The sequence below is a fragment of the Ranitomeya variabilis genome, chromosome 4, assembly GCF_051348905.1.
Source record: "Ranitomeya variabilis isolate aRanVar5 chromosome 4, aRanVar5.hap1, whole genome shotgun sequence".
NCBI lineage: Eukaryota > Metazoa > Chordata > Amphibia > Anura > Dendrobatidae > Ranitomeya > Ranitomeya variabilis.
In genome coordinates, this window is record NC_135235.1 from 13,272,487 (window position 1) to 13,300,323 (window position 27,837).

The following is a 27,837-nucleotide window of genomic DNA, read 5'->3' on the forward strand; positions in this document are numbered from 1 at the left end:
CTCTATCTACACGTTATCTGGATGACAGTAATTATCAGATTCCTGCACACCGGCTCAGAACTGCATCATGGCGAGATCGATATATCATAATTATCTTCTCTGGCCGGGTGATACATAATTGTTACATAGTATCACATCAGCCGTCTGACCATGACTGCGTGCTACAATAGTGGGTTCATCAAGGACTGGTGGGGCCGCTGGGCTAGTGCAGACTGGGAGGATGATGAGGAAGGGACCACTGGGAACGTCACCTGCTGAGGGTCTGGAGCCCCTGTCCTATGGAGACACTCGATAATAGATGGGGCAGATAATCATAGATAACTTTAGGAGGTGAGGTCACCACCGGTGAACTCAGGAGCAAAAGTGCAGGGACCGACTGGACTACTGGTAGGGATATCACTGTCCACATGGACAACTATACTAATAGTATCTGCATCCATATGTATAAATTGCATAAAAAACCCCACAAATTTTCAAACTCAAAGAGACTTTTATTACGTAGCTCCCATATTTCTATGCCGCCCCAAAGGAGCTCTTCTCTAGGATTTAATGGCAATTTTTGTGGTATTTTTTATGTGAACACTGCAGATTCTGCGCCATTGATCTCTCATCGTGGTGGATGAAGCTCTGTTCATATCTGTATAGGAGTCCGATGGGCCCCATTGAGTTAAAATGAAGTCCATTGGGGCCCCACTTTTGTCCCTATGATGGACGGCAACGCACAGCAAAAGAAAGTGCAAATTAAAATACCCCCCATAATTTTAATTGTCACTTTCTTAGGATATGATGAAAACGCAGGGATCTAACGACAAGGCAGACAATCGGGGGCTCGTCTTCTACACCCAAAGAAAACGCAAATTGCCTCTTCGGAGAGGAAGAGAACTTGAACTCTAGTGCCACCTATTGGAAGTGGCGATCCTAAAAATCAATGTCATCCCTTTAACGAGCCTCTTCACAAGACTCAGGAGAAAAGCCAAACCAGAATCTCAATTTGCAGACACAGTGTTTCGGGATGTTGTGCCTCATCATTGCAAGGTATGAGAATCTGATTTGGCAGCATGACTGGGGTCTAAGGGATAACCTTAGGCTCATTAAAGGGTTGGTATTGACTTTTAGGATTGCCACTTCCAATTGGCAGTGGTAGAGTTCTAGTCCTCTTCCTCTCTGAAGACGAGCATGCATGGCCTATAAGTCTCCTCACCCTGACATGCCAGGATTGGCTTGTCAGTCTCCACAAGGAGAAACGTTACCCCTTACACCAGAGGATGAAATCCATGACTTTGTAAGCGAACGCCTGATACAATGTATCCACTAATGTATGATGATACAATAGATCTACAAAAAGAGAATAAAAAGAGGCTGAAAGTTGCGGAGATGCCGAGGAGATAACAGGCGGGAGATGTTACTGAGAGCCGTCTCAAGGATGCTCCCTCTCGTCTTATTCCAAGTGCTCTCCAGCGCAGACATGCGTGGAGCCATCCGTAAATGCGGCTGATGCGGCTCTTCAACTCAAGCGTCAATGTTCACAAAATATCAGCCTAATGCTAAAAATAATAAGGGACAAGGTGAACGACAAATTAGGGAGAGCGGGATGGAAGCGGCGCGCGGTGAAGGCATTATCTGCTGCAGCGGAGGCGGCGGATGGGGGGCAGCGAGCGGTGTCACCAGAAGAGGAGGCGCGGTACAACATGATTACTCCAGGAGATTCTGTATCACGAGGATGATCCGCGACTCCGGGGAGGGGAGCGCTCGCATCCTGACACCGCTGTACAATCCATTGTCCTGAATCAGAACCTCACAATGCAGAATTGTAAGAGGTGCGGAGCGAAGGAGGACACGTGTTCTGGTCACAGTCCATAATGAGGAGGATGCGCCAACCTGGGAGCGCCGGATGCCATCTTTCATCTTTTTCTTCCCTGCCAGGTTCACTGCCCGACATAGCAGCTGCATTCGGTGGCAGGAGTCCAGCAATTACAAAGAAGGGGCTTGGATTACGGCCGACGCTACCTGTTCTCTAATGCCATGTAACAGTCGTGGCCGGGCGGGCAGAGCGCTCAGGTGTGACCACCTGTAATCCTCGGGCGGTGAAGAACGCCACCTAATGCCGCCCGCGCTCAGCAATTAATGTCTATTCAATGTTTAATACCGTCTACAGGGCACTGATTAAAGGGAATCCCGCGTGTACCTGTCACACGGATCGCGCTCATTGTCCTGCGCTTATTAAAGGGACCCGACCGTTATAATTAGTTTCCAGGAAACCGACAGGACAAATGCAATTTCCTCATTTGTTTCTTCAGCTCTGGGGCTGAGTAGCAGAGTATAAAATATATCTGTCCTCTACACACTGCAGGTGCCAGTATTGACCACTAGGAGCAGTCTTTGAGGCAGCTCCTGGACACAGAACGACCCCTAGTGGTGGCAACTGGAACCTGAGATTTGACATTTCTGTGCATGGAGGACAGAAGAAAAATGAAGAACATCTGTGATGAACATCTGCACCTAAAAAACATTTCTAGAATTCGCCCTTTTCTTACTTTCGACTCTGCAAAAACTCTTACTGTTTCTCTTATTCATTCTTGTCTGGACTATTGTAACTCTCTACTAATCGGCCTCCCTCTTACCAAACTCTCCCTGCTCCAATCTGTCCTGAATGCTGCTGCCAGGATCATATTCCTCACCAACCGTTACACCGATGCCTCTACCTTGTGCCAGTCATTACACTGGCTACCCATCCACTCCAGAATCCAGTACAAAACTACTACCCTCATCCACAAAGCACCCCATGGCTCAGCACCACCCTACATCTCCTCTCTGGTCTCAGTCTACCACCCTACCCGTGCCCTCCGCTCCGCTAATGACCTCAGGTTAGCATCCTCAATAATCAGAACCTCCCACTCCCGTCTCCAAGACTTTACACGTGCTGCGCCGATTCTTTGGAATGCACTACCTAGGTTAATACGATTAATCCCCAATCCCCACAGTTTTAAGCGTGCCCTAAAAACGCATTTGTTCAGACTGGCCTACCGCCTCAACGCATTAACCTAACGATCCCTGTGTGGCCCATTCAAAATTTTTACCATAATCAGGTTCCTCACATCATGTTCTCATACACTTTATACAGTTAATAGCCCTCTGTGTCTGTACTGTTACATACTTAGGCTGTTACCTGGTTCATGCAGCTTTACATGAACACCCGAGCCTTACACTATGGCTGGTCCAAATAACTAAAGCAATTGTCACCATCCACCTCTCGTGTCTCCCTATTTCCTCATAGATTGTAGCTTGTGAGCAGCAGGGCCCTCGCTCCTATTTGTATCTGCTGATTGATGTGATTATTGTTATGCTGTAATGTCTATTGTCTGTACAAGTCCCCTCTATAATGTAAAGTGCTGCAGAATATGTTGGCGCTATAGAAATAAATTATTATTACTGAAGAAGTCCGAGGCAGCTCTTGTTGTAATGGCAGGTGCACGCTATGTCTTGCCGGATTTATGCCGCGCTCGTGACGCTGGGGATTATTTGTTACCACGGCCCATGGCAGGAGGACACTGAATGCTGCCGAGATCAGCGCATGTCCTTCACATGGTGATAAATGGCGCCCTGACCCCAAGATAATATGACGGGGACTTAGGCATCTTAGGGAATAAAGGGCTTGGAGAGAATAGATCCTCTTCTCGGGATAGGGGCCTTTCCGATAAGTCGGCTCATACAGAAGCCGCACATGTAGAGATTCTGTCATGTCCACAATTTTGTGACACAGAATGTCTTGTAGCTCTAACTTGGTGGCACAAAGATGCAGCACCGCAGCTCTACAGAAGCCGCCCATCAGGGGACACTCATCTAGTCTGTGCCTTTATAACCTGCCGTCCCTACAGTGAGGAGCAGGGCAGTCATACAAGGGCAGAGATCGGGGCAGCCTCACGGGGCCCAGCAGGTAAGGGGGCCACATACCCATGAGGAGCAGAGCGGTCATACAAGTGCAGAGACCGGGCAGCACCATGGGGCCCAGTAGGTAAGAGGGGCCACATACCCATGAGGAGCAGGGCGGTCATACAGGTGTACAGACTGGGGCAGCCTCACGGGGCCCAGTAGGTAATAGGGCCACAGTAGGTAATGGGGCCAAGTACTCACTCATATGTAAGGTGAATTAGGAGACAGATTAGGGGCACTCGATCTTATAGTAGATAACAATGGGCCCCATACTGTTCCTGCCCAGGGCCCTAATGAATATCATAGCGCTGATGAGATCAGAAACCAGTGGTCGTGTGGTTAGCCTGAGTTCTTAAAAAAATGACTCTGCAGCGCCCGTATCCTCGTCAGGAGCCACCTCAGCCCGCTCTCCGCCACAACGAGCTCCGGTGAAACATGCTGTCACATCGCAGGTGAAGTTCCTGCAGTCCCCACTTCTGAGTCAATTAGCGCAGTCGATCAAGAAAGGTCTTCGTTTAACTTTGCCTGGGGGTGAAGATAGGGAGAGAAAGTCTTTGTTCTCTGCGCCTCTCCTTGGTCATCTTCAAGACGACCTTGCTGTCCTACCTACTCCTGCTTCCCTCGTTAACGTGCATATTAAATGATTTGTGCCCCTCAGCCATCCAACTGCAGCTACACAAGCAGGAAAACGGCGCCAAGTTAACTAGTTAGCTCCACTTAGCTGAAAATATCAGGATGGAAAGGTACAATGACTGGAAGATACACTGAGCGTTAACTGAGCGTCACACTGAGCGCTACACTGAGCGTTGCACTGAGCGATACACTGAGCGTACACTGGACGATACACTGAGTGATACACTGAGCGCTACACTGAACAATACACTGAGCGTTACACTGAGCAATACACTGAGCGTACACTGAACGATACTCTGAGCGCTACACTGAACAATACAGAGCGCTACACTGAGCGTTGCACTGAGCGATACACTGAGCGATACACTGAGCGATACACTGAGCGATAAACTGAGCGTTACACTGAGCGATACACTGAGCGTTACACTGAGTGGTAGGCTGAACGATACACTGAGCGTTACACTAAGCGTTACACTAAGCGTTACACTGAGCAAAACACTGAGGGATACACTGAGCGTTACACTGAGCGTTACACTGAGCGTTACACTGAGCGCTACACTAAGCGTTACACTGAGCTTTACACTGAGTGGTACAGTGAGTGGTACACTGAGCGATACACTGAGTGGTACACTGAGCGATACACTGAGCGCTACACTGAGTGGTACACTGAGCGATACACTGAGCGCTACACTAAGCGTTACACTGAGTGATACACTGAGCGTTACACTGAGCATTACACTGAGCGCTACACTAAGCATTACACTGAGTGATACACTGAGCGCTACACTAAGCGTTACACTGAGCGTTGCACTGAGCGCTACACTAAGCGATACACTAAGCGTTACACTGAGCGCTACACTAAGCGTTACACTAAGAGATACACTGAGCGTTACACTGAGCGCTACACTAAGCGATACACTGAGCGTTACACTGAGCGATACACTGAGCGATACACTGAGCGATACACTGAGCGATACACTGAGCGCTACACTAAGTGTTACACTGAGCGATACACTGAGCGCTACACTAAGTGTTACACTGAGCGATACACTAAGCGATACACTGAGCGTTACACTGAGCTATACACTGAGCGATACACTGAGCAATACACTGAGCGATACACTAAGAGTTACACTGAGCGATACACTAAGTGATACACTGAGCGTTAGGCCGGGGTCACACTTGAGAGTGCAATGAAAGAAACTCGCGCGAGTCTCTCCCATCGATACTGAGCACTGCCCTCGGGACCAGAGTGTGAGGCTGCATAGAAATACATACAGCTGCACGCTCTGGTCCTGAGTGCTGGCAGTGGCAGTGCCAGGTATCGGTGGGAGAGACTTCCGAGTTTCTCGCATTGCACTCTCAAGTGTGACCCTGGCCTGATACAATGGCCATTACATTGAGCGATATAATGGTTTATACAGTGACTGATACAATAACTGGAAATTACAGTTAACAAAAGATACAATGATTGGAAGATATAATGACGGATACAATGACTAGTGGATAGAAAACCTGAAAGATACAATGATGGATACAATAATTGGAAGATATAATCAGTAGTGGAAACAATGACAAATACAAATCCTTGTAGATACAATGAGCCGAGCATACACTGACTACAATACAAGATGCAATGAGTAGAGGACACGATGACTAGAAGACACAAAGATTCATAGTCACAAAGACAATGACGAGTAGATACAATAACTTGAATATAGAATGAATGGAAGATACAAGAACCCAATGTAACAGTCTCATTTGCTGCATTGTTTCTAGGACGGGGCGGGGGTGGCACTGGCGTCGTCTCTTCTGTCCTCCTGACCATAAGTGAAGGTTCAGGCGATGTTAGTTGCGGGGTCACAATTAGACAGTAACATTGCGTAAATATTTCCCCATGAACAGGAAACTTGTGTTCTCCTCATTGAGTCTCCACTCATCTGTTATACTCCAATTCTCGGCAATCGTCACAAGTCTGAAGTCGTCGGCTCCAGGTCAATCGTCATCATTGTTACACTCCATTGTCAGACATTCAGCAGTGGCCAATCGGCAGGTACAAGCGGCTGTGTCCCATCATAGGTCGCCATGTTATATTGCCTATTCCTGTCATTGGCGCTAATATTATGGCTGCTGTGTATCCTGTAAATCATCCAGGTTCCTCCCTCCTGACCTGAGAGCGTCTTATTACGTAGTTACATTGTATCCACATGTATGAAGTATCCGGGGAACGTGTGACCGGGGCTGATATCTCGGCCACTAATGATCTGCGCCAGGTCTGATGGAAGGGAAATGTCACCGGGGTGTCAGGTCAGACAGACTTCACCATCTTTAGCTGCTCTCAGTCCTCCGCCATCACAGACCACGCGGCCCCTTTCATGTCGGCTAATTAAATTCTAACATTTTGTCACAGCTTAGTGTATACGGCCAAGAAGCCGCCTCTGCCTAAACAGGGCTTTACAGCAGAGTCGTCGCTGCCCGTACTAATGAGGGCACTGGGATTCCCGTACAGCGCCCCCCACAGGGCAGAGAAGGAACTACATCCCACGCATTTCACCACAATAATATGTAGGTAGGAAAGGGTTAAAACCTACAAACTAATAAAGAGAAGGGGCGCCCCCCAAAAAATGAGCCTGTCGAGACGCTAAAGAGCGCCCCATGATCCAGATCCCGTGAAAAGCGGTTCTAGACATCGAGCGCCCATTTATTCTGTAAGAACCAAAGAGAGGATTGTAAAAATATTTAATAAGACATTCATGTCGGCGACTTTGATGTAAAATTCCCAGTGAAAACCTCTGATAAGAGAGGAGTTTTGTGCAAAATGAATGGGATCCCCCCTCATCTAGAAAAACAAGAAAACAAAACATAAAGGAAGGTATTTTACAGGCGAGAAATACATACAATGCCAAAAGCAATGATCCTTTCATCTGATCCCGCTCCTCTCGATACATGACAAGGGGAAGAGAAAATGTGTTTTGTTTCTGTCGACTTTAAAAAATAAAAAAGGAACCGAGTTATTAAAAATGTATAAATCCCATGTTCAATGCAAACAGCGGTTATAGCAGCGAGCGGAAGACATTAGAGCGCGGAGCAGGCGCTGCAGGGAGAGGACTACAACCACCATCATCTGCAGCGTTACCTGGGTGCATCGAGTCTACTCCTGTGTGATACTGACTGATCAACCGTGTATCTAATCCTATCTGTGATACTGACTGCTGAGCCGTGTATCTAATCCTATCCTGTGTGATACTGTCTGCTGAGCCGTGTATCTAATCCTATTCTGTGTGATACTGTCTGCTGAGCCGTGTATCTAATCCTATCTGTGATACTGACTGCTGAGCCGTGTATCTAATCCTATCCTGTGTGATACTGTCTGCTGAGCCGTGTATCTAATCCTATTCTGTGTGATACTGTCTGCTGAGCCGTGTATCTAATCCTATCCTGTGTGATACTGTCTGCTGAGAAGTGTATCTAATCCTATCCTGTGTGATACTGTTTGCTGAGCTGTGTATCTCATCCTCTCCTGTGTGATACTGTCTGCTGAGCCGTGTATCTAATCCTATCCTGTGTGATACTGTCTGCTGAGAAGTGTATCTAATCCTATCCTGTGTGATACTGTCTGCTGAGCTGTGTATCTCATCCTCTCCTGTGTGATACTGACTGCTGAGCTGTGTATCTAATCCTCTCCTGTGTGATACTGACTGCTGAGCTGTTTATCTAATCCTCTTCTGTGTGATACTGTCTGCTGAGCTGTGTATCTAATCCTCTCCTGTGTGATACTGACTGCTGAGCTGAGTATCTAATCCTCTCCTGTGTGATACTGTCTGCTGAGCCGTGTATCTAATCCTGTCCTGTGTGATACTGTCTGCTGAGCCGTGTATATAACCCTATCCTGTGTGATACTGTCTGCTGAGCCGTGTATATAACCCTATCCTGTGTGATACTGTCTGCTGAGCCGTGTATCTAATCCTATCCTGTGTGATACTGTCTGCTGAGCCGTGTATCTAACCCTATCCTGTGTGATAATATCTGCTGAGCCGTGTATCTAGTCCTATCCTGTGTGATACTGTCCGCTGAGCCGTGTATCTAATCCTCTCCTGTGTGATACTGATTGCTGAGCTGTGTATCTAATCCTATCCTGTGTGATACTGTCTGATGAGCTGTTTATCTAATCCTATCCTGTGTGATACTGACTGCTGAGCTGTGTATCTAATCCTATCATGTGTGATACTGACTGCTGAGCCGTGTATCTAATCCTATCATGTGTGATACTGACTGCTGAGAAGTGTATCTAATCCTCTCCTGTGTGATACTGTCTGCTGAGCTGTGTATCTCATTCTCTCCTGTGTGATACTGACTGCTGAGCCGTGTATCTAATCCTCTCCTGTGTGATACTGACTGCTGAGCTGTGTATCTAATCCCGCAATGATGCGGCTCTGACTCCTCCCTGCGGATACGGTGTAATTCTCCCTCTGGCCAGCAGGTGGCGATGTATGTGCCCATCCATCCCTCTTGGTCGCGCTCCTCCCATCCTTACACGGCTGTTGTAATTAAATACCGCGGATCCTGACGCCACATTTTGCCCATTTCAATATCTATTTTCCACTTTTTCTCCGTCACCGTTTTGGGCATTCTTCGTCTTTATTTTTTGTAATCCAGAAGTTCGTTCTTCCCAAGAGTGACACTTTTCTTACCCTAATTTTTTGCACAAACATTAGTTTCCTGCCGTGTGAACGGTTCTTGTGACTTTTAGCCTTAAAAAAAGGTAAAACGCTAAAATAAAGAAAATTTGTGATTTTGAGTAAAATCCATGAATCTGCTTCCGAAAAATCAGCAACAAAAATAGGAAAGTGACTTGAAGAGCCGCGAGCGCTGAATCGGCCTTACACCTTACAGGACGGCCTGCCATCCGCCATCGCCTGCCCTCGCATCACTCTGTGCAGCGGCACTGCCCGTCATTAGGCGGCACAATGCCACCGCTGCTCCCCTAACACGCGCCTGTAGCTTTAACAAACTGTGAAGTCACCATTAACCAGGGTGGATAAAAATCAATGTTTTTTTAAAAAAATCAAAAAAATCTGATTTTTTTGATTTAAATCGGATTTTTTTGATTTAAATCGGATTTTTTTCAATAAACTGCTTTTTGAGGAAAATATTTTACCATCCAAAGGTTCTTCCATCATGAGATAAAGCTGAGTTGTTTAACTCAGTAGAATAAAGGCTGTATATGTGTAACATTCACAATGCCATGCTCTTCCAGAGGTTTCTGTAGGATGCTGACTATCCAACAAGTTTGGGCATGTCAACTGAATGGAAAAAGAAACTAAACCAAAAGTGAAACCAAGCTAGAAGTGTGGAATTAAAGGGGCAGTATGAACAAAATGTGGAGGCTATTAATAGTTTATACAATTAAGACATGCTGCTTTTAAACACCTACCTATTGCCATATAGTAAAACAAAAAAGATTTTTACTTACTTTGGGGTCCCCCCCTCACCCTGGCGTTAGATCGTTGCCCCTAGTTTCGTCCGTGTAACTATGGGCGCACATGCGCACTGCTCTCACTTCTCATTTTAATCGTGATTTATATAAAAAAAAACCTTTTGATTTAAATCAGTGATTTAAATCATGATTAAAATCATGATTTAAATCGATCCGATTTAAATAGAAAAAAATCTTTTGATTTAAATCGTGATTTAAATCATGATTTAAATCGGCGTGATTTAAATCAATCCACCCTGCCATTAACACGTAATAATGATGGGAGAGTGGCGATTACTGCACTCAGTGGTACTTCCCGGTGGGAACTATGGGAATTCTGCCCCGCTATTATTATAACTCCCCGGCATCAGGAGCGGCACTGATGTGACGGGTGGTGGCGGTCACTGGATCCAGCACAGGGGGTGACATCAGGGCAAGAGGCCTGAGCCATAGACATGAAGTGCAGACCCTGGACACTAGAGGGCGACGTATTATACACAATTCTAAGCTATGTCCATTCTGGTCACTACAGGTTACAGATTATACACTGCAGGCTGCAGCCATATTAGCACTAACGAACCACACATTATGTTAGCATGTGGTCCCTTGCCCTAAGGGCCAATACTCCTTATCACTAGAGGGCCACATGATCTACAAGGGTTACCCATCATAGAAAGCACGACATACAAACAGTACCCATTCCTGACCACTAGAGGGCCATAAATTATACAACCTGTATCCATTCACAACCACTAGAGGGCAACATACTTTTCAAACACTGTACCTACCCGCCACCACTAGAGTGCGCCACGCACCACACAGGCTATATCTGTATTTGTGGTCACTAGAGGACAGCGCATTATACAGCGACTTTAGTCATTCTAGATTTTAAAGTGCCATACACATAAAAGTGGGCAGGCATTTCTAACAATTACCAGGTGACAGAACAGACAAACTCTGTAGTTACCGCCCCCAAATGAAAGGGCCACATGTATCAATCTCTGGCCTCCAGGGGGCGATGTTATACAGTGAAGCCACTTGCCACTATAGAGTGCCACGCACAGTCGTGGTATCGCCTATGGCCTTCCGCTATGTCCATGCCTATAACGCGGGATATTTACTGAGGTCACCAGCAATTTATGACTACAGCAAAACCCTATTAGTCCAACACCCAAACAATAAATTAAGGCTAGACGACTGCTCCACTACTACCTCGGATTATGTGACCTCCGCACCGTCCCAATGTCCTGGAGAGAAGAGCCGGACGAGGTCTGACCCCAGCACTGATCTCAGGTTTACACTTTTGCACCTGGTTCCCATTTGCCCCTATGTTAGATGCTGATGAGACCAGTGCAAAGGAATCGATACGTTGTATCAATAAATAAACAAAAGCTGTAAACACAAGTGAAAAAACTCCAGGATTCACCTGCGAACTTAAAGGGACGCGAATATCAGAAAATCACCTATTGTTCACATCAGGTTTCTGAATTAAAGTTTTTTTTTCCTTTATCACAATATGATTTAAAAATAAAAATTAGGAATCTTGTTAAACCTTAATATTTTCACACTGGGGATTATTCAGACTTCCTGCTGATTAAAAGATACATTAGTCAATATGAAAAGACTCTGACCCGGTCTTTTGTATTGAAGCATCTAATGCAAACATTATTGTACAGGAGGAGGAGGAGGTGAGCTGTGACATCAACCACTGTGAATGGTGGATCCTGTGTTATCTAATGTATATAGAGGTGTTATCAGTCATTGTACAGGAGGAGGGGGTGAGCTGTGACATCATCTATTGTGAATGGTGGATCCTGTGTTATCTACTGTATATAGAGGTGTTATCAGTCATTATACAGGAGGAGGAGGTGAGCTGTGACATCACCTATTGTGAATGGTGGATCCTGTGTTATCTACTGTATATAGAGGTGTTATCAGTCATTGTACAGGAGGAGGGGGTGAGCTGTGACATCATCTATTGTGAATGGTGGATCCTGTGTTATCTACTGTATATAGAGGTGTTATCAGTCATTATACAGGAGGAGGAGGTGAGCTGTGACATCATCTATTGTGAATGGTGGATCCTGTGTTATCTACTGTATATAGAGGTGTTATCAGTCATTGTACAGGAGGAGGAGGTGAGCTGTGACATCACCTATTGTGAATGGTGGATCCTGTGTTATCTACTGTATATAGAGGTGTTATCAGTCATTGTACAGGAGGAGGAGGTGAGCTGTGACATCATCTATTGTGAATGGTGGATCCTGTGTTATCTACTGTATATAGAGGTGTTATCAGTCATTGTACAGGAGGAAGAGGTGAGCTGTGACATCACCTATTGTGAATGGTGGATCCTGTGTTATCTACTGTATATAGAGGTGTTATCAGTCATTATACAGGAGGAGGAGGTGAGCTGTGACATCACCTATTGTGAATGGTGGATCCTGTGTTATCTACTGTATATAGAGGTGTTATCAGTCATTGTACAGGAGGAGGTGAGCTGTGATATCACCTATTGTGAGTGGTGGATCCTGTGTTATTTACTGTATATAGAGGTGTTATCAGTCATTGTACAGGAGGAGGAGGTGAGCTGTGACATCACCTATTGTGAATGGTGGATCCTGTGTTATCTACTGTATATAGAGGTGTTATCAGTCATTATACAGGAGGAGGAGGTGAGCTGTGACATCACCTATTGTGAATGGTGGATCCTGTGTTATCTACTGTATATAGAGGTGTTATCAGTCATTGTACAGGAGGAGGAGGTGAGCTGTGACATCATCTATTGTGAATGGTGGATCCTGTGTTATCTACTGTATATAGAGGTGTTATCAGTCATTATACAGGAGGAGGAGGTGAGCTGTGACATCACCTATTGTGAATGGTGGATCCTGTGTTATCTACTGTATATAGAGGTGTTATCAGTCATTGTACAGGAGGAGGAGGTGAGCTGTGACATCATCTATTGTGAATGGTGGATCCTGTGTTATCTACTGTATATAGAGGTGTTATCAGTCATTATACAGGAGGAGGAGGTGAGCTGTGACATCACCTATTGTGAATGGTGGATCCTGTGTTATCTACTGTATATAGAGGTGTTATCAGTCATTGTACAGGAGGAGGAGGTGAGCTGTGACATCATCTATTGTGAATGGTGGATCCTGTGTTATCTACTGTATATAGAGGTGTTATCAGTCATTATACAGGAGGAGGAGGTGAGCTGTGACATCACCTATTGTGAATGGTGGATCCTGTGTTATCTACTGTATATAGAGGTGTTATCAGTCATTGTACAGGAGGAGGAGGTGAGCTGTGACATCATCTATTGTGAATGGTGGATCCTGTGTTATCTACTGTATATAGAGGTGTTATCAGTCATTATACAGGAGGAGGAGGTGAGCTGTGACATCACCTATTGTGAATGGTGGATCCTGTGTTATCTACTGTATATAGAGGTGTTATCAGTCATTGTACAGGAGGAGGAGGTGAGCTGTGACATCATCTATTGTGAATGGTGGATCCTGTGTTATCTACTGTATATAGAGGTGTTATCAGTCATTGTACAGGAGGAAGAGGTGAGCTGTGACATCACCTATTGTGAATGGTGGATCCAGTGTTATCTACTGTATATAGAGGTGTTATCAGTCATTATACAGGAGGAGGAGGTGAGCTGTGACATCACCTATTGTGAATGGTGGATCCTGTGTTATCTACTGTATATAGAGGTGTTATCAGTCATTATACAGGAGGAGGAGGTGAGCTGTGACATCACCTATTGTGAATGGTGGATCCTGTGTTATCTACTGTATATAGAGGTGTTATCAGTCATTGTACAGGAGGAGGTGAGCTGTGATATCACCTATTGTGAGTGGTGGATCCTGTGTTATTTACTGTATATAGAGGTGTTATCAGTCATTGTACAGGAGGAGGAGGTGAGCTGTGACATCACCTATTGTGAATGGTGGATCCTGTGTTATCTACTGTATATAGAGGTGTTATCAGTCATTATACAGGAGGAGGAGGTGAGCTGTGACATCACCTATTGTGAATGGTGGATCCTGTGTTATCTACTGTATATAGAGGTGTTATCAGTCATTGTACAGGAGGAGGAGGTGAGCTGTGACATCATCTATTGTGAATGGTGGATCCTGTGTTATCTACTGTATATAGAGGTGTTATCAGTCATTATACAGGAGGAGGAGGTGAGCTGTGACATCACCTATTGTGAATGGTGGATCCTGTGTTATCTACTGTATATAGAGGTGTTATCAGTCATTGTACAGGAGGAGGAGGTGAGCTGTGACATCATCTATTGTGAATGGTGGATCCTGTGTTATCTACTGTATATAGAGGTGTTATCAGTCATTATACAGGAGGAGGAGGTGAGCTGTGACATCACCTATTGTGAATGGTGGATCCTGTGTTATCTACTGTATATAGAGGTGTTATCAGTCATTGTACAGGAGGAGGAGGTGAGCTGTGACATCACCTATTGTGAATGGTGGATCCTGTGTTATCTACTGTATATAGAGGTGTTATCAGTCATTATACAGGAGGAGGAGGTGAGCTGTGACATCACCTATTGTGAATGGTGGATCCTGTGTTATCTACTGTATATAGAGGTGTTATCAGTCATTGTACAGGAGGAGGTGAGCTGTGATATCACCTATTGTGAGTGGTGGATCCTGTGTTATTTACTGTATATAGAGGTGTTATCAGTCATTGTACAGGAGGAGGAGGTGAGCTGTGACATCACCTATTGTGATTGGTGGATCCTGTGTTATCTACTGTATATAGAGGTGTTATCAGTCATTGTACAGGAGGAGGAGGTGAGCTGTGACATCACCTATTGTGATTGGTGGATCCTGTGTTATCTACTGTATATAGAGGTGTTATCAGTCATTGTACAGGAGGAGGAGGTGAGCTGTGACATCACCTATTGTGATTGGTGGATCCTGTGTTATCTACTGTATATAGAGGTGTTATCAGTCATTGTACAGGAGGAGGAGGTGAGCTGTGACATCACCTATTGTAGATGGTGGATCCTGTGTTATCTACTGTATATAGAGGTGTTATCACTTATCAGTTATTGTACAGGAGGAGGTGAGCTGTGACTATTGTGATTGGTGGATCCTGTGTTATCTGCTGTATATAGAGGTGGCAGGTAAGACAATTGCAAGATTATTAATTTTGCTCTCTAATAAAGTGATATGGAAATAAAAATATATTGTGTACATTTAAAAAAAAAAAATACATGTAACACAAAAACCTGATTTCAACAATAGGTCTGATGACAGCTTCCCTTTAAAGGGTTAACGTTCCAGGCAGGAGACATTATTATAGTCTTCTATCTGTTAATTGGCTTAAACAATGAGATAATAGGCCAGACACAATGTACTACAGTCAATGCTGAATGCACACAACACCTACAGCTAATTTGGTCTGTGACAAGTCAGCCTTGCTCAGAATATGGAAGGTGAGGAATACAATGTTGCCACAAAGCCGACAGAGGAGCTTTCAGCGCCGTCCGACAGTCGCCGCATTGTATTACATGTTCAATGCGATCTGAATGCAGTCGGTTTGGAGGTGAGACTCGCTGCCCTTCACTGCTAGATTGCTTCAAGGCCCCGCGATGATCCAGCTCGGTGTGAACCAGTCACACTTAGAACCGGCACACAATTCAACCGCATGTATTTAATAACAAGCATTACCCACACAATTCTGAAAACCTTCCATTATCAGACGGAGGAAAAGGGAACGTCGACAGACACTTCACACAATGGGCTGCGTAAAGGAAGCCAACTTGCGGGATGTACCGAAGACCCCACTGGGGCTCCAGGAGCCAGACGGGTCCGGGCCGGTCAGACTAGTGGCGGCCTATGATGACGGAAGGTCAGGCGGCCTCTGACATTTCAGGTGGGTTCACTTTGTGTCAGGTCAATGAAGGGTTAAACATTTGGAAAACCAATTTGTGTAATGTGGAAGAGATGGACGGAGATTGTCACAGAAAACCCAAGACGATGATGCCTTCAACCATCATCACTGGATCAAACTTTTCACGGCCACGAGATGAGCCACACTGGGTAAACTGGTCAATATCTCCAAGACTCAACTTTCCTCCCAATATCTACTGCACCCCAATGGTCTCCCGATGACCTTGTCCCTTTCTGATAACATTTCTTTCCTCTCGCTGCTGAGAAATTAGGAAACGGTTGTGTTTCCCATAACCCAACCCATCGAGAAAAGCGAGATTATGCCACAATCCGTGAAATCGCCACCACTAACAGCCCCCCGTATACAGCACCGTCCTCAGACATGAAGACCCCCATTGAAGCTTTCATCATAAAATACCATCTTTGGTTGTTGATGCCCAGAAAAGGTGATCTGGCCCCTACCGGTCTGCGGGAAATAGGATTACAGCGCCATTCCGAGTCTGCTACTTGTAGCGGCTGTTAATTCTCCCACTGAAGGAACTTCTGCAGCTACGGTGGATTTTTCTGGATCCAGGACTGTCGTCCTCCCTCCTTCCCCTCATACCAGGAACATAAAACTCTTAGAAAGACTTAGACCTCCTCTACATCACCATGTGGGAACCCGGCCAGGAAAACATTGGAGTATCTCAAGATCACATGCAGGAAACACAAGCCAAGAAAATGTGTCCTCCAACTCCGTCACGTGGCTCCAATCTCAGCCGATCCCATTCCAAACCGAGGGGATTCTGCGGCATTATAGCATTTTCTATCACGATAACCCCAGGGGTCCAGCTCTGCGGAGTGCGGAGAGAACCTGCACCGACGCTTCACTGCCTGCACCAAGGAGGCAAAATCCATCTAACGTCTACCCATCCTTCTGTCTGATGCTCATATCTGGGCTCGGGACAAGGTTTACCCCTAATACGAGGCAACTCGCGCCTGGTTGGTGGCGTTTGCGTTGTCCTGTGGATCAACACAATCATCCATCCATCTATCCAGAAAACCAAAAATGAGGCTGCACGGGATAACAAGAAATATGTTTTGGGTCCAGCCCAACAATTATAGTACATAAAAAGTTTTTAAAAAGTTTGTCAAGTTTGCAAAATTCGCAGTTGTTTTGAGCCAAAACGTTGACACCTGTTCACATTGGCCATTAAGTCCTTTTTGCTTTTTTTCTATGAATTGAGTGCTGCCCACTGTTTGGATTTTTTTCCTTTCCTTCTATCTTTCCAGAAGTTACAGCCCACCTCTCCCCTTTTCTCGGAGGCGCGGGGTGACCATGGGGCTTGAGAATATGTTTTTTCTCCGGTTTTCCATCATATGCCCCCAGTTCTCTGGTCTGTAATTTCGGGGGGAGCCGTCAGCCAATCCAGACATTGATGTGATGCAGCGGGAGCAGGAGAGCCTCAGTCATTACCTAGAGGAAGGGGTCCTACAGGAGAGACCCCTAAACAATATATACAAGCGTCTAGCCCCGTGTGCAACAGCAGATTTATGGCAAGAAATAAAACAGGAGAATAAAAGTGGAGCCCCGAGACAGAGGTGCGAGAGACGTGAGAGACGAGAAAGACGCGAGAGAGATGAGAGAGAAGCAAGAGAGAGACGTGAGAGACAGAGACGAGAGAGACAGAGACAAGAGAGAGACACAAGACAGAGACGAGAGAGAAGCGAGAGACACACGACAGAGACGAGAGAGAGACACACGAGTCACCTTAACCACAGATGTCTTCCAATCTGACCACCTCTGTGCCCATATATGGAGGTGTGTGGCGGCCATTACTGCTTGTGTCCATATATGGAGGTGTGTGGCGGCCACTACTGCCTCTGTGCCCATATATGGAGGTGTGTGGCGGCCATTACTGCCTCTGTGCCCAGAGATGGAGGTGTGTGGCGGCCATTACTGCCTCTGTGCCCATAGATGGAGGTGTTTGGCGGCCATTACTGCCTCTGTGCCCATAGATGGAGGTATTTGGCGGCCATTACTGCCTCTGTGCCCATAGATGGAGGTGTGTGGCGGCCATTACTGCTTCTGTGCCCATAGATGGAGGTGTGTGGCGGCCATTACTGCCTCTGTGCCCATATATGGAGGTGTGTGGCGGCCATTACTGCTTCTGTGCCCATAGATGGAGGTGTGTGGCGGCCATTACTGCTTCTGTGCCCATATATGGAGGTGTGTGGCGGCCATTACTGCCTCTGTGCCCATATATGGAGGCGTGTGACGGCCATTACTGCTTCTGTGCCCATAGATGGAGGTGTGTGGCGGCCATTACTGCTTCTGTGCCCATATATGGAGGTGTGCGGTGGCCATTACTGCCTCTGTGCCCATAGATGGAGGTGTTTGGCGGCCATTACTGCCTCTGTGCCCATAGATGGAGGTGTGTGGTGGCCATTACTGCCTCTGTGCCCATAGATGGAGGTGTTTGGCGGCCATTACTGCCTCTGTGCCCATAGATGGAGGTGTTTGGCGGCCATTACTGCCTCTGTGCCCATAGATGGAGGTATTTGGCGGCCATTACTGGCTCTGTGCCCATAGATGGAGGTGTGTGACGGCCATTACTGCCTCTGTGCCCATAGATGGAGGTGTGTGGCGGCCATTACTGCCTCTGTGTCCATAGATGGAGGTGTTTGGCGGCCATTACTGCCTCTGTGCCCATAGATGGAGGTATTTGGCGGCCATTACTGCCTCTGTGCCCATAGATGGAGGTGTGCGGTGGCCATTACTGCCTCTGTGCCCATAGATGGAGGTATTTGGCGGCCATTACTGCCTCTGTGCCCATAGATGGAGGTGTGTGGCAGCCATTACTGCCTCTGTGCCCATAGATGGAGGTATTTGGCGGCCATTACTGCCTCTGTGCCCATAGATGGAGGTGTGTGGCAGCCATTACTGCCTCTGTGCCCATAGATGGAGGTGTGTGGTGGCCATTACTGCCTCTGTGCCCATAGATGGAGGTGTTTGGCGGCCATTACTGCCTATGTGCCCATAGATGGAGGTGTTTGGCGGCCATTACTGCCTCTGTGCCCATAGATGGAGGTATTTGGCGGCCATTACTGCCTCTGTGCCCATAGATGGAGGTGTGTGGCGGCCATTACTGCCTCTGTGCCCATAGATGGAGGTGTGTGGCGGCCATTACTGCCTCTGTGCCCATAGATGGAGGTGTTTGGCGGCCATTACTGCCTCTGTGCCCATAGATGGAGGTGTGTGGCGGCCATTACTGCCTCTCTGCCCATAGATGGAGGTGTTTGGCGGCCATTACTGCCTCTGTGCCCATAGATGGAAGTGTGTGGCGGCCATTACTGCCTCTGTGCCCATAGATGGAGGTGTGTGGCGGCCATTACTGCTTCTGTGCCCATAGATGGAGGTGTGTGGCGGCCATTACTGCCTCTGTGCCCATATATGGAGGCGTGTGGCGGCCATTACTGCTTCTGTGCCCATAGATGGAGGTATTTGGCGGCCATTACTGCCTCTGTGCCCATAGATGGAGGTGTGTGGCGGCCATTACTGCCCCATAGATGAGGTGTGTGGTGACCATTACCGCCCCATAGATGAGGTGTGTGGAAGCCATTACTGCCCTATAGATGAGGTGTGTGGTGACCATTACCGCCCCATAGATGAGGTGTGTGGAGGCCATTACTGCCCCATAGATGGAGGTGTGTGGAGGCCATTACCGCCCCATAGATGAGGTGTGTGGAGGCCATTACTGCCCCATAGATGAGGTGTGTGGTGGCCATTACTGCCCCATAGATGAGGTGTGTGGTGGCCATTACTGCCCCATAGATGAGGTGTGTGGCGGCCATTACCGCCCCATAGATGAGGTGTGTGGAGGCCATTACTGCCCCATAGATGAGGTGTGTGGTGGCCATTACTGCCCCATAGATGATGTGTGTGGCGGCCATTAGTGCCCCATAGGTGAGGTGTGTGGAGGCCATTACTGCCCCATAGGTGAGGTGTGTGGAGGCCATTACTGCCCCATAGATGAGGTGTGTGGTGGCCATTACTGCCCCATAGATGAGGTGTGTGGCGGCCATTACCGCCCCATAGATGAGGTGTGTGGAGGCCATTACTGCCCCATAGATGAGGTGTGTGGCGGCCATTACTGCCCTATAGATGAGCTGTGTGGAAGCCATTACTGCCCCATAGATGATGTGTGTGGCGGCCATTACTGCCCCATAGGTGAGGTGTGTGGCGGCCATTACTGCCCCATAGGTGAGGTGTGTGGAGGCCATTACTGCCCCATAGATGAGGTGTGTGGTGGCCATTACTGCCCCATAGATGAGGTGTGTGGCGGCCATTACTGCCCTATAGATGAGGTGTGTGGTGGCCATTACTGCCCCATAGGTGAGGTGTGTGGCGGCCATTACTGCCCCATAGGTGAGGTGTGTGGAGGCCATTACTGCCCCATAGATGAGGTGTGTGGTGGCCATTACTGCCCCATAGATGAGGTGTGTGGCGGCCATTACCGCCCCATAGATGAGGTGTGTGGAGGCCATTACTGCCCCATAGATGAGGTGTGTGGCGGCCATTACTGCCCTATAGATGAGCTGTGTGGAAGCCATTACTGCCCCATAGATGATGTGTGTGGCGGCCATTACTGCCCCATAGGTGAGGTGTGTGGCGGCCATTACTGCCCCATAGGTGAGGTGTGTGGAGGCCATTACTGCCCCATAGATGAGGTGTGTGGTGGCCATTACTGCCCCATAGATGAGGTGTGTGGCGGCCATTACTGCCCTATAGATGAGGTGTGTGGTGGCCATTACTGCCCCATAGGTGAGGTGTGTGGCGGCCATTACTGCCCCATAGGTGAGGTGTGTGGAGGCCATTACTGCCCCATAGATGAGGTGTGTGGTGGCCATTACTGCCCCATAGATGAGGTGTGTGGCGGCCATTACCGCCCCATAGATGAGGTGTGTGGAGGCCATTACTGCCCCATAGATGAGGTGTGTGGCGGCCATTACTGCCCTATAGATGAGCTGTGTGGAAGCCATTACTGCCCCATAGATGATGTGTGTGGCGGCCATTACTGCCCCATAGATGAGGTGTGTGGCGGCCATTACCGCCCCATAGATGAGGTGTGTGGAGGCCATTACCGCCCCATAGATGAGGTGTGTGGAGGCCATTACAGCCCCATAGATGAGGTGTGTGGCGGCCATTACTGCCCCATAGATGAGGTGTGTGGCGGCCATTACCGCCCCATAGATGAGGTGTGTGGAGGCCATTACTGCCCCATAAATGAGGTGTGTGGAGGCCATTACTGCCCCATAGATGAGGTGTGTGGAGGCCATTACTGCCCCATAGATGAGGTGTGTGGTGGCCATTACTGCCCCATAGATGATGTGTGTGGCGGCCATTACTGCCCCATAGATGAGGTGTGTGGAGGCCATTACTGCCCCATAGATGAGGTGTGTGGTGGCCATTACTGCCCCATAGATGATGTGTGTGGCGGCCATTACCGCCCCATAGATGAGGTGTGTGGTGGCCATTACTGCCCCATAGATGAGGTGTGTGGTGGCCATTACTGCCCCATAGATGATGTGTGTGGCGGCCATTACCGCCCCATAGATGAGGTGTGTGGAGGCCATTACTGCCCCATAGATGAGGTGTGTGGTGGCCATTACTGCCCCATAGATGAGGTGTGTGGAGGCCATTACTGCCCCATAGATGAGGTGTGTGGAGGCCATTCCCGGCGCTCACGCTATTTTGCTCCTCGTTCGCACTCGTGTCCGCGCTCATTCCTGTAATCTCCTGATTCCCTGTTGTTGTCGGGATTTAAGCCGCTGCCAAAAATGACTCCCAGAAGTAGACGCACCTCTGAATTATCCGCTCTGCACCCAGCCATGAACAGTCGGAGGCCGCGGCGGGCAGCAGCCGCACTCCAGGTGCGGAGAGGAGCTGTCAGGACCCTGCATGTATCAATGGCCATAGCACTGAAGTAAAGGGGAGCTCCGGGGAATGACACTATGACAACACTTCCTGTCCGAGGCCTCTAAGCTAAGAGGTTCCTACAGGGATGGGTGATGCAAATTTGCATTAAAAGGGGAGTTTATTAAAATGCTTTGTGGGTGGAGCCTGGTGCAGGAGGCGGGGTTCAGCTTTGACTCCATTACGTTGTAGTGATTGTCTCAGATGTTTCACTGTATGGAGCGCAGCGCCCCTGGTGGCGGATCGGAGCCTCTGCCGTCTTATCTATTGTCACCTGTAGCGTTCTGCGCCATACGTCAGTCCAATGGCTGCCAGCCCCCGGGACAAGGAAGGTATTACCCCCAACCCATGGACCCCCAGCCCCCGGGACAAGGAAGGTATTACCCCCAACCCATGGACCCCCAGCCCCCGGGACAAGGAAGGTATTACCCCCAACCCATGGACCCCCAGCCCCCGGGACAAGGAAGGTATTACCCCCAACCCATGGACCCCCCAGCCCTCGGGACAAGGAAGGTATTACCCCCAACCCATGGACCCCCAGCCCCCGGGACAAGGAAGGTATTACCCCCAACCCATGGACCCCCAGCCCCCGGGACAAGGAAGGTATTACCCCCAACCCATGGACCCCCCAGCCCTCGGGACAAGGAAGGTATTACCCCCAACCCATGGACCCCCAGCCCCCGGGACAAGGAAGGTATTACCCCCAACCCATGGACCCCCAGCCCTCGGAGCCCATCCTCCAGTCTTCAGACCCTTTTCTCCCAAGTTCATGTATTTTAAGAAAATACTGATGTCATTATATTTCGCCTTTTGACCCTGTTTTTTTTCTGCTTTTTGTCCGGCATAAAATAAAAAAATACAGGACAAGTGTTACAATGTTTCTTAAGTGAAAACCTAAAATCAGTGCAGTGCATGCTTCAATACTTTCTACGTTCATTAGCTGTTCAGCTTTGATCGCTGCCTATGCAGAGCGCTGCACTGGTGAAGAGTTTGTCATCAGCTGCTGCACTCTGCATAGGCAACAACCAAAATGTCAAAGCTTATTTCAGTAAATTAAGCTTTGTCATATTGATTACTGTCTATGCAGAGTGCAGCAGCTGGTGACAAACCCATCTTGACTGCTGCACTCTGCATAGGCAGCATAAGGTGTCGCTGCTCCTACGAGACAATGTGGTGCTTGCCAGCCCCCCTCATCTGACAGACAGAATGGGAGGGAGAATTTACCCCTGTAGCCTCTGGCGCCTCCATCGATCGCTCTGTATAGAGAAGTTACTGATGGCGACGGCCACCACTGCTCCCGTCCCTGCATCCGGCGCTCACCGTCCCTGACCCCAATCTCTCCGCCACCTGCAGCAGCGCAGTAATGAGAGTGTGCCGATGACCTGTGGACCTGCAGCAGCCGGCTCCGCTCCCGGCCCGCGGGCGACTCCTCGCTCTCTGCGTCTCTGGCTGCGGGCGGCTCGGTAATTACTGCGCCTTATTGCAATTATTTCTATGTTAGAAGCCTAAATCGTTCAGAAAGCCCCCGGCCCACCAGAGAATCCTTCAATGCCGTCTCATCCGGCGGAGCAGGCTGCAGATCCGCCGAAGGATGGGACTCGTTTTAGGCAAAATTTTAATGATTGTCTCGGTCTCCTCAGTCCGCGGCCCCTGAAGCCGGTGATTAAGAGGCAGGAAATGCCCTCACCGGCAGCCATTACCACTTCATTATGGATTGTGTTTGTAGTCAAGGCCGGTGCCTTTATGGGAACATTTCCTAACAAGAAGGCGCTTGTGCTCCTCCAGGTTTGGGATCCGATCACCTGCTGCAGAGATGTTTGGCCAGCAGCAGATTTGCATTATAATGGGGTCATTCTTTCCTCCGCATCTCTTGGCAGTGACTTGTGGGGGGCACAGGTCCTCCGCCCACAATGGGGTCAGGATAAGACAGAACCAGTCTGCCCCGATCTCCAGCTACAGCGCCCCTCTCAGCCCCGATCTCCAGCTACATCGCCCCTCTCAGCCCCGAGTCTCCGGCTACAGCGCCCCTCTCAGCCCCGAGTCTCCGGCTACAGCGCCCCTCTCAGCCCCGAGTCTCCGGCTACAGAGCCCCTCTCAGCCCCGAGTCTCCGGCTACAGAGCCCCTCTCAGCCCCGAGTCTCCGGCTACAATGCCCCTCTCAGCCCCGAGTCTCCAGCTACAATGCCCCTCTCAGCCCCAATCTCCGGCTACAGCGCCCCTCTCAGCCCCGAGTCTCCGGGTACATCGCCCCTCTCATCCCCGAGTCTCCGGGTACAGCGCCCCTCTAATCCCCGAGTCTCTGGTTACAGCGCCCCTCTCAGCCCCGAGTCTCTGGTTACATCGTCCCTCTCAGCCCCGAGTCTCCGGCTACAGAGCCCCTCTCAGCCCCGAGTCTCCAGCTACAGAGCCCCTCTCAGCCCCAATCTCCGGCTACATCACCCCTCTCAGCCCCGAGTCTCCGGCTACATCGCCCCTCTCAGCCCCGAGTCTCCGGCTACATTGTCTCTCTCAGCCCCGAGTCTCCGGCTACATTGTCTCTCTCAGCCCCGAGTCTCCAGCTACATTGCCCCTCTCATCCCCGAGTCTCCGGCTACAGAGCCCCTCTCAGGCCCGAGTCTCTGGCTACAGCGCCCCTCTCAGGCCCGAGTCTCCGGCTACAGCGCCCCTCTCAGCCCCGAGTCTCTGGCTACAGCGCCCCTCTCAACCCCAATCTCCAGCTACATTGCCCCTCTCATCCCAGAGATTCCGGCAACATCACCCCTCGCAGCCCCGAGTCTCCAGCTACATCGCCCCTCTCAGCCCCGAGTCTCCGGCAACAGTGCCCCTCTCAGCCCCGAGTCTTCGGCTACAGCGCCCCTCTCAGCCCCGACTCTCTGGCTATAGCGTCCCTCTCAGCCCCGATCTCCAGCTACAGTGCCCCTCTCAGGCCCGAGTCTCTGGCTACAGCGCCCCTCTCAGGCCCGAGTCTCCGGCTACAGCGCCCCTCTCAGCCCCGACTCTCTGGCTATAGCGTCCCTCTCAGCCCCGATCTCCAGCTACAGTGCCCCTCTCAGGCCCGAGTCTCTGGCTACAGCGCCCCTCTCAGGCCCGAGTCTCCGGCTACAGCGCCCCTCTCAGCCCCGAGTCTCTGGCTACAGCGCCCCTCTCAACCCCAATCTCCAGCTACAGAGCCCCTCTCAGCCCCGAGTCTCCGGCAACAGCGCCCCTCTCAGCCCCGAGTCTTCGGCTACAGCGCCCCTCTCAGCCCCGACTCTCTGGCTATAGCGTCCCTCTCAGCCCCGATCTCCAGCTACAGAGCCCCTCTCAGGCCCGAGTCTCTGGCTACAGCGCCCCTCTCAGGCCCGAGTCTCCGGCTACAGCGCCCCTCTCAGCCCCGAGTCTCTGGCTACAGCGCCCCTCTCAACCCCAATCTCCAGCTACATTGCCCCTCTCATCCCAGAGATTCCGGCAACATCACCCCTCGCAGCCCCGAGTCTCCAGCTACATCGCCCCTCTCAGCCCCGAGTCTCCGGCAACAGCGCCCCTCTCAGCCCCGAGTCTCCGGCAACAGCGCCCCTCTCAGCCCCGAGTCTTCGGCTATAGCGTCCCTCTCAGCCCCGATCTCCAGCTACAGTGCCCCTCTCAGCCCAGAGACTCCGGCTACATCACCCCTCTCAGCCCCGAGTCTCTGGCTATAGCACCCCTCTCAGCCCCGAGTCTCCGGCTACAACGTCCCTCTCAGCCCCAAGTCTCCGGCTACAACGCCCCTTTCCGATGCGGAAAATGACAGGATGGAAAAGTCTCATTATTCCAAGTTCAGCTCTCTGACAACTATTGTCCCTCACATGGAGAAAGGTGTCAGGCTCAATCCCTTCTGCCCGGTTCCAATGGGCACCACGTTGTAGGAAATATTAAGAAATGGTGCTGTTACCTGTGGCCTTCCCAGGGTCATACTTGATGTCCAACCACTGGGACCCCACAGATCCCAAGTACGAGGGTCCCATGTCTTTCAAGTGAATGAAGCAGCAGTGGGCGGCTGTGACCCAAGCTGCCATCGATGTCTATGGAAGTGGTGGCTTCACATGTGCTCTAGCAGTACTGCTCCATGGGACCCCCGCTCTAATCATCGCATGGGACCCCTGATCATCGCTGATTATACATCTATGTAGAGGTTTAATGCCTCCACCGACCCCCCCTAAAAGTGAACGGAGCGATCGCCTCGCATACAGACCCCATTGTCATGGTCAGACACAAACATCGCCCATTTATAATCAGTAACAACCCCTTTAAATGATGACATCACGATGACATCACACTTCAGCCCTCGTTGCCACATGACGGATGAATCCACATTGTATTGGACGAGTCCAGCCATAAGAGGAGTAGGGGGGCAGAGACCTCAGGAAACAACCTTGGAAAGTTCCAGACAAGAACATAAAGCAAAGAGGAAAGTCTGAAGAAGATGATGGGGACTTACGATGTGACCTGGAGATGGAGACCTGGCATCCTTCATTGCTTGTCTGCTCTGCACGTCCAAGAGCGGCCATTTCATCTGCAGATACTGGAAGGAAGAAGAAGAAGAAAGGAGACATCAGTATAATCGACTCCCATCATCCCAGAGCACAACCCCCATGAGCAGAGTACAAGAGCGGAGACGGCGGCTCGGAGTCACACGAAGATTCGGCAATTATCACCCTGTTGACCCCAATCATGACAACAGCGGGACCACACAGCATCTCATAGACGTACCCCCGATGTGATCCCTGGGTAATGGGGGTGCCTTGTCACCTCCTCTATAATACACAGAGGAGCAAATGCTCAATAGTTACAGCAGCTGAACACTCTACAGTCTGCACTGGGGTCTAATGGTCACTGTGCACCCCGAGATGGCGGAGCCTATGGGTCTAATAAAGCACACCCTTAGCATACCCCGCGCAGTATCCCCTGCGCAGCACACCCCACACAGTATACCACCTTTGTCGGCCACAAGGGGGCTAGTTCTTAGATCTCATGGTTCAGGGATCTTGTGGCCTTAACCACACACTGACTCACGTCCTGCTTCCAGCCCTTATTTATACTTATGTTGCATCATCTAGTGTCAGAAAATGAGCACTGCAGGTAGCCAGTGAGTGCAGCACAGAAAAGACAAAGTCAAGGAGCAAATTTACACCGGCAGGTACTGTTACACAACTGACCCAGGGGATAAGTGTGCCTCGTGCAGCGCACCATCCAACCTCTGCACTCATATCTACTCCAAGGACACTGTTCCTCCACATATTATTAGAGAAGAGCAAATACATTTGTAGGACGTCCAGCGACGACGTTAGCATTTCATGGCCACTGCACAGGCGCCCTGCCAAAATTCTCGGCTCCTCTTTAGATTACCTGGTCTGGTGTGCACCAATGATGAATTTCCTTCTATGATGGAATAATTTCCTTCTATGATGGAATAACTGACTGGGTGGATCAGGGAAAGGCGGTAGATATAGTATATCTCGCCTTCAGCAAAGCATCTGATAAAGTATCTCATACTATCCTTACTGAAAAAATGACCAAGTATGGGATTGACAAGGCTACGGTTAGGTGGATTCATAACTGGCTCAGTGATCGTACTCAAAGAGTGGTAATAAATGGACCAACTGGAAAAGTGGGGACCACAAGACTCTGTCCTGGCCCCAGTGTTGTTCAACATCTAAATGATCTAGATAAGGGAACTGAAGGTAAACTAGTCAAATTTGCAGACGATGCAAAGCTAGGAGGGATAGCTAACACTAGAGAAGACAGAGAAAGGATTCAGAAGGATCTAGATAAGTTTGAACAATGGGCAGCGACTAATAGAATGATATTTAACAGGGAGAAATGCAAAATTCTAGGCAAGAAAAACGAAAATTACATCTACAGAATGGGAGGAAAAGAACTAAGCAACAGCA

The 27,837-nt window shown here is 49.2% G+C and overlaps 1 protein-coding gene across 46 annotated transcripts in view; it reads right to left on the reverse strand.

The window, feature by feature from the left end:
* TCF7L2 (transcription factor 7 like 2) overlaps positions 1-27,837 on the reverse strand; it is a 271,190-nt gene that overhangs the window by 58,609 nt on the left and 184,744 nt on the right. For 40 of the 46 annotated variants that reach the window (XM_077257977.1, XM_077257973.1, XM_077257969.1 and 37 more), the window contains one exon: positions 26,385-26,468. In XM_077257977.1, coding sequence (XP_077114092.1) covers positions 26,385-26,468 — 84 coding nt within the window. Of the gene's footprint in view, positions 1-26,315; positions 26,319-26,384; positions 26,469-27,837 lie in introns of all 46 variants that reach the window. The other 6 variants (XM_077258013.1, XM_077258012.1, XM_077258011.1 and 3 more) reach the window with 1 other exon arrangement.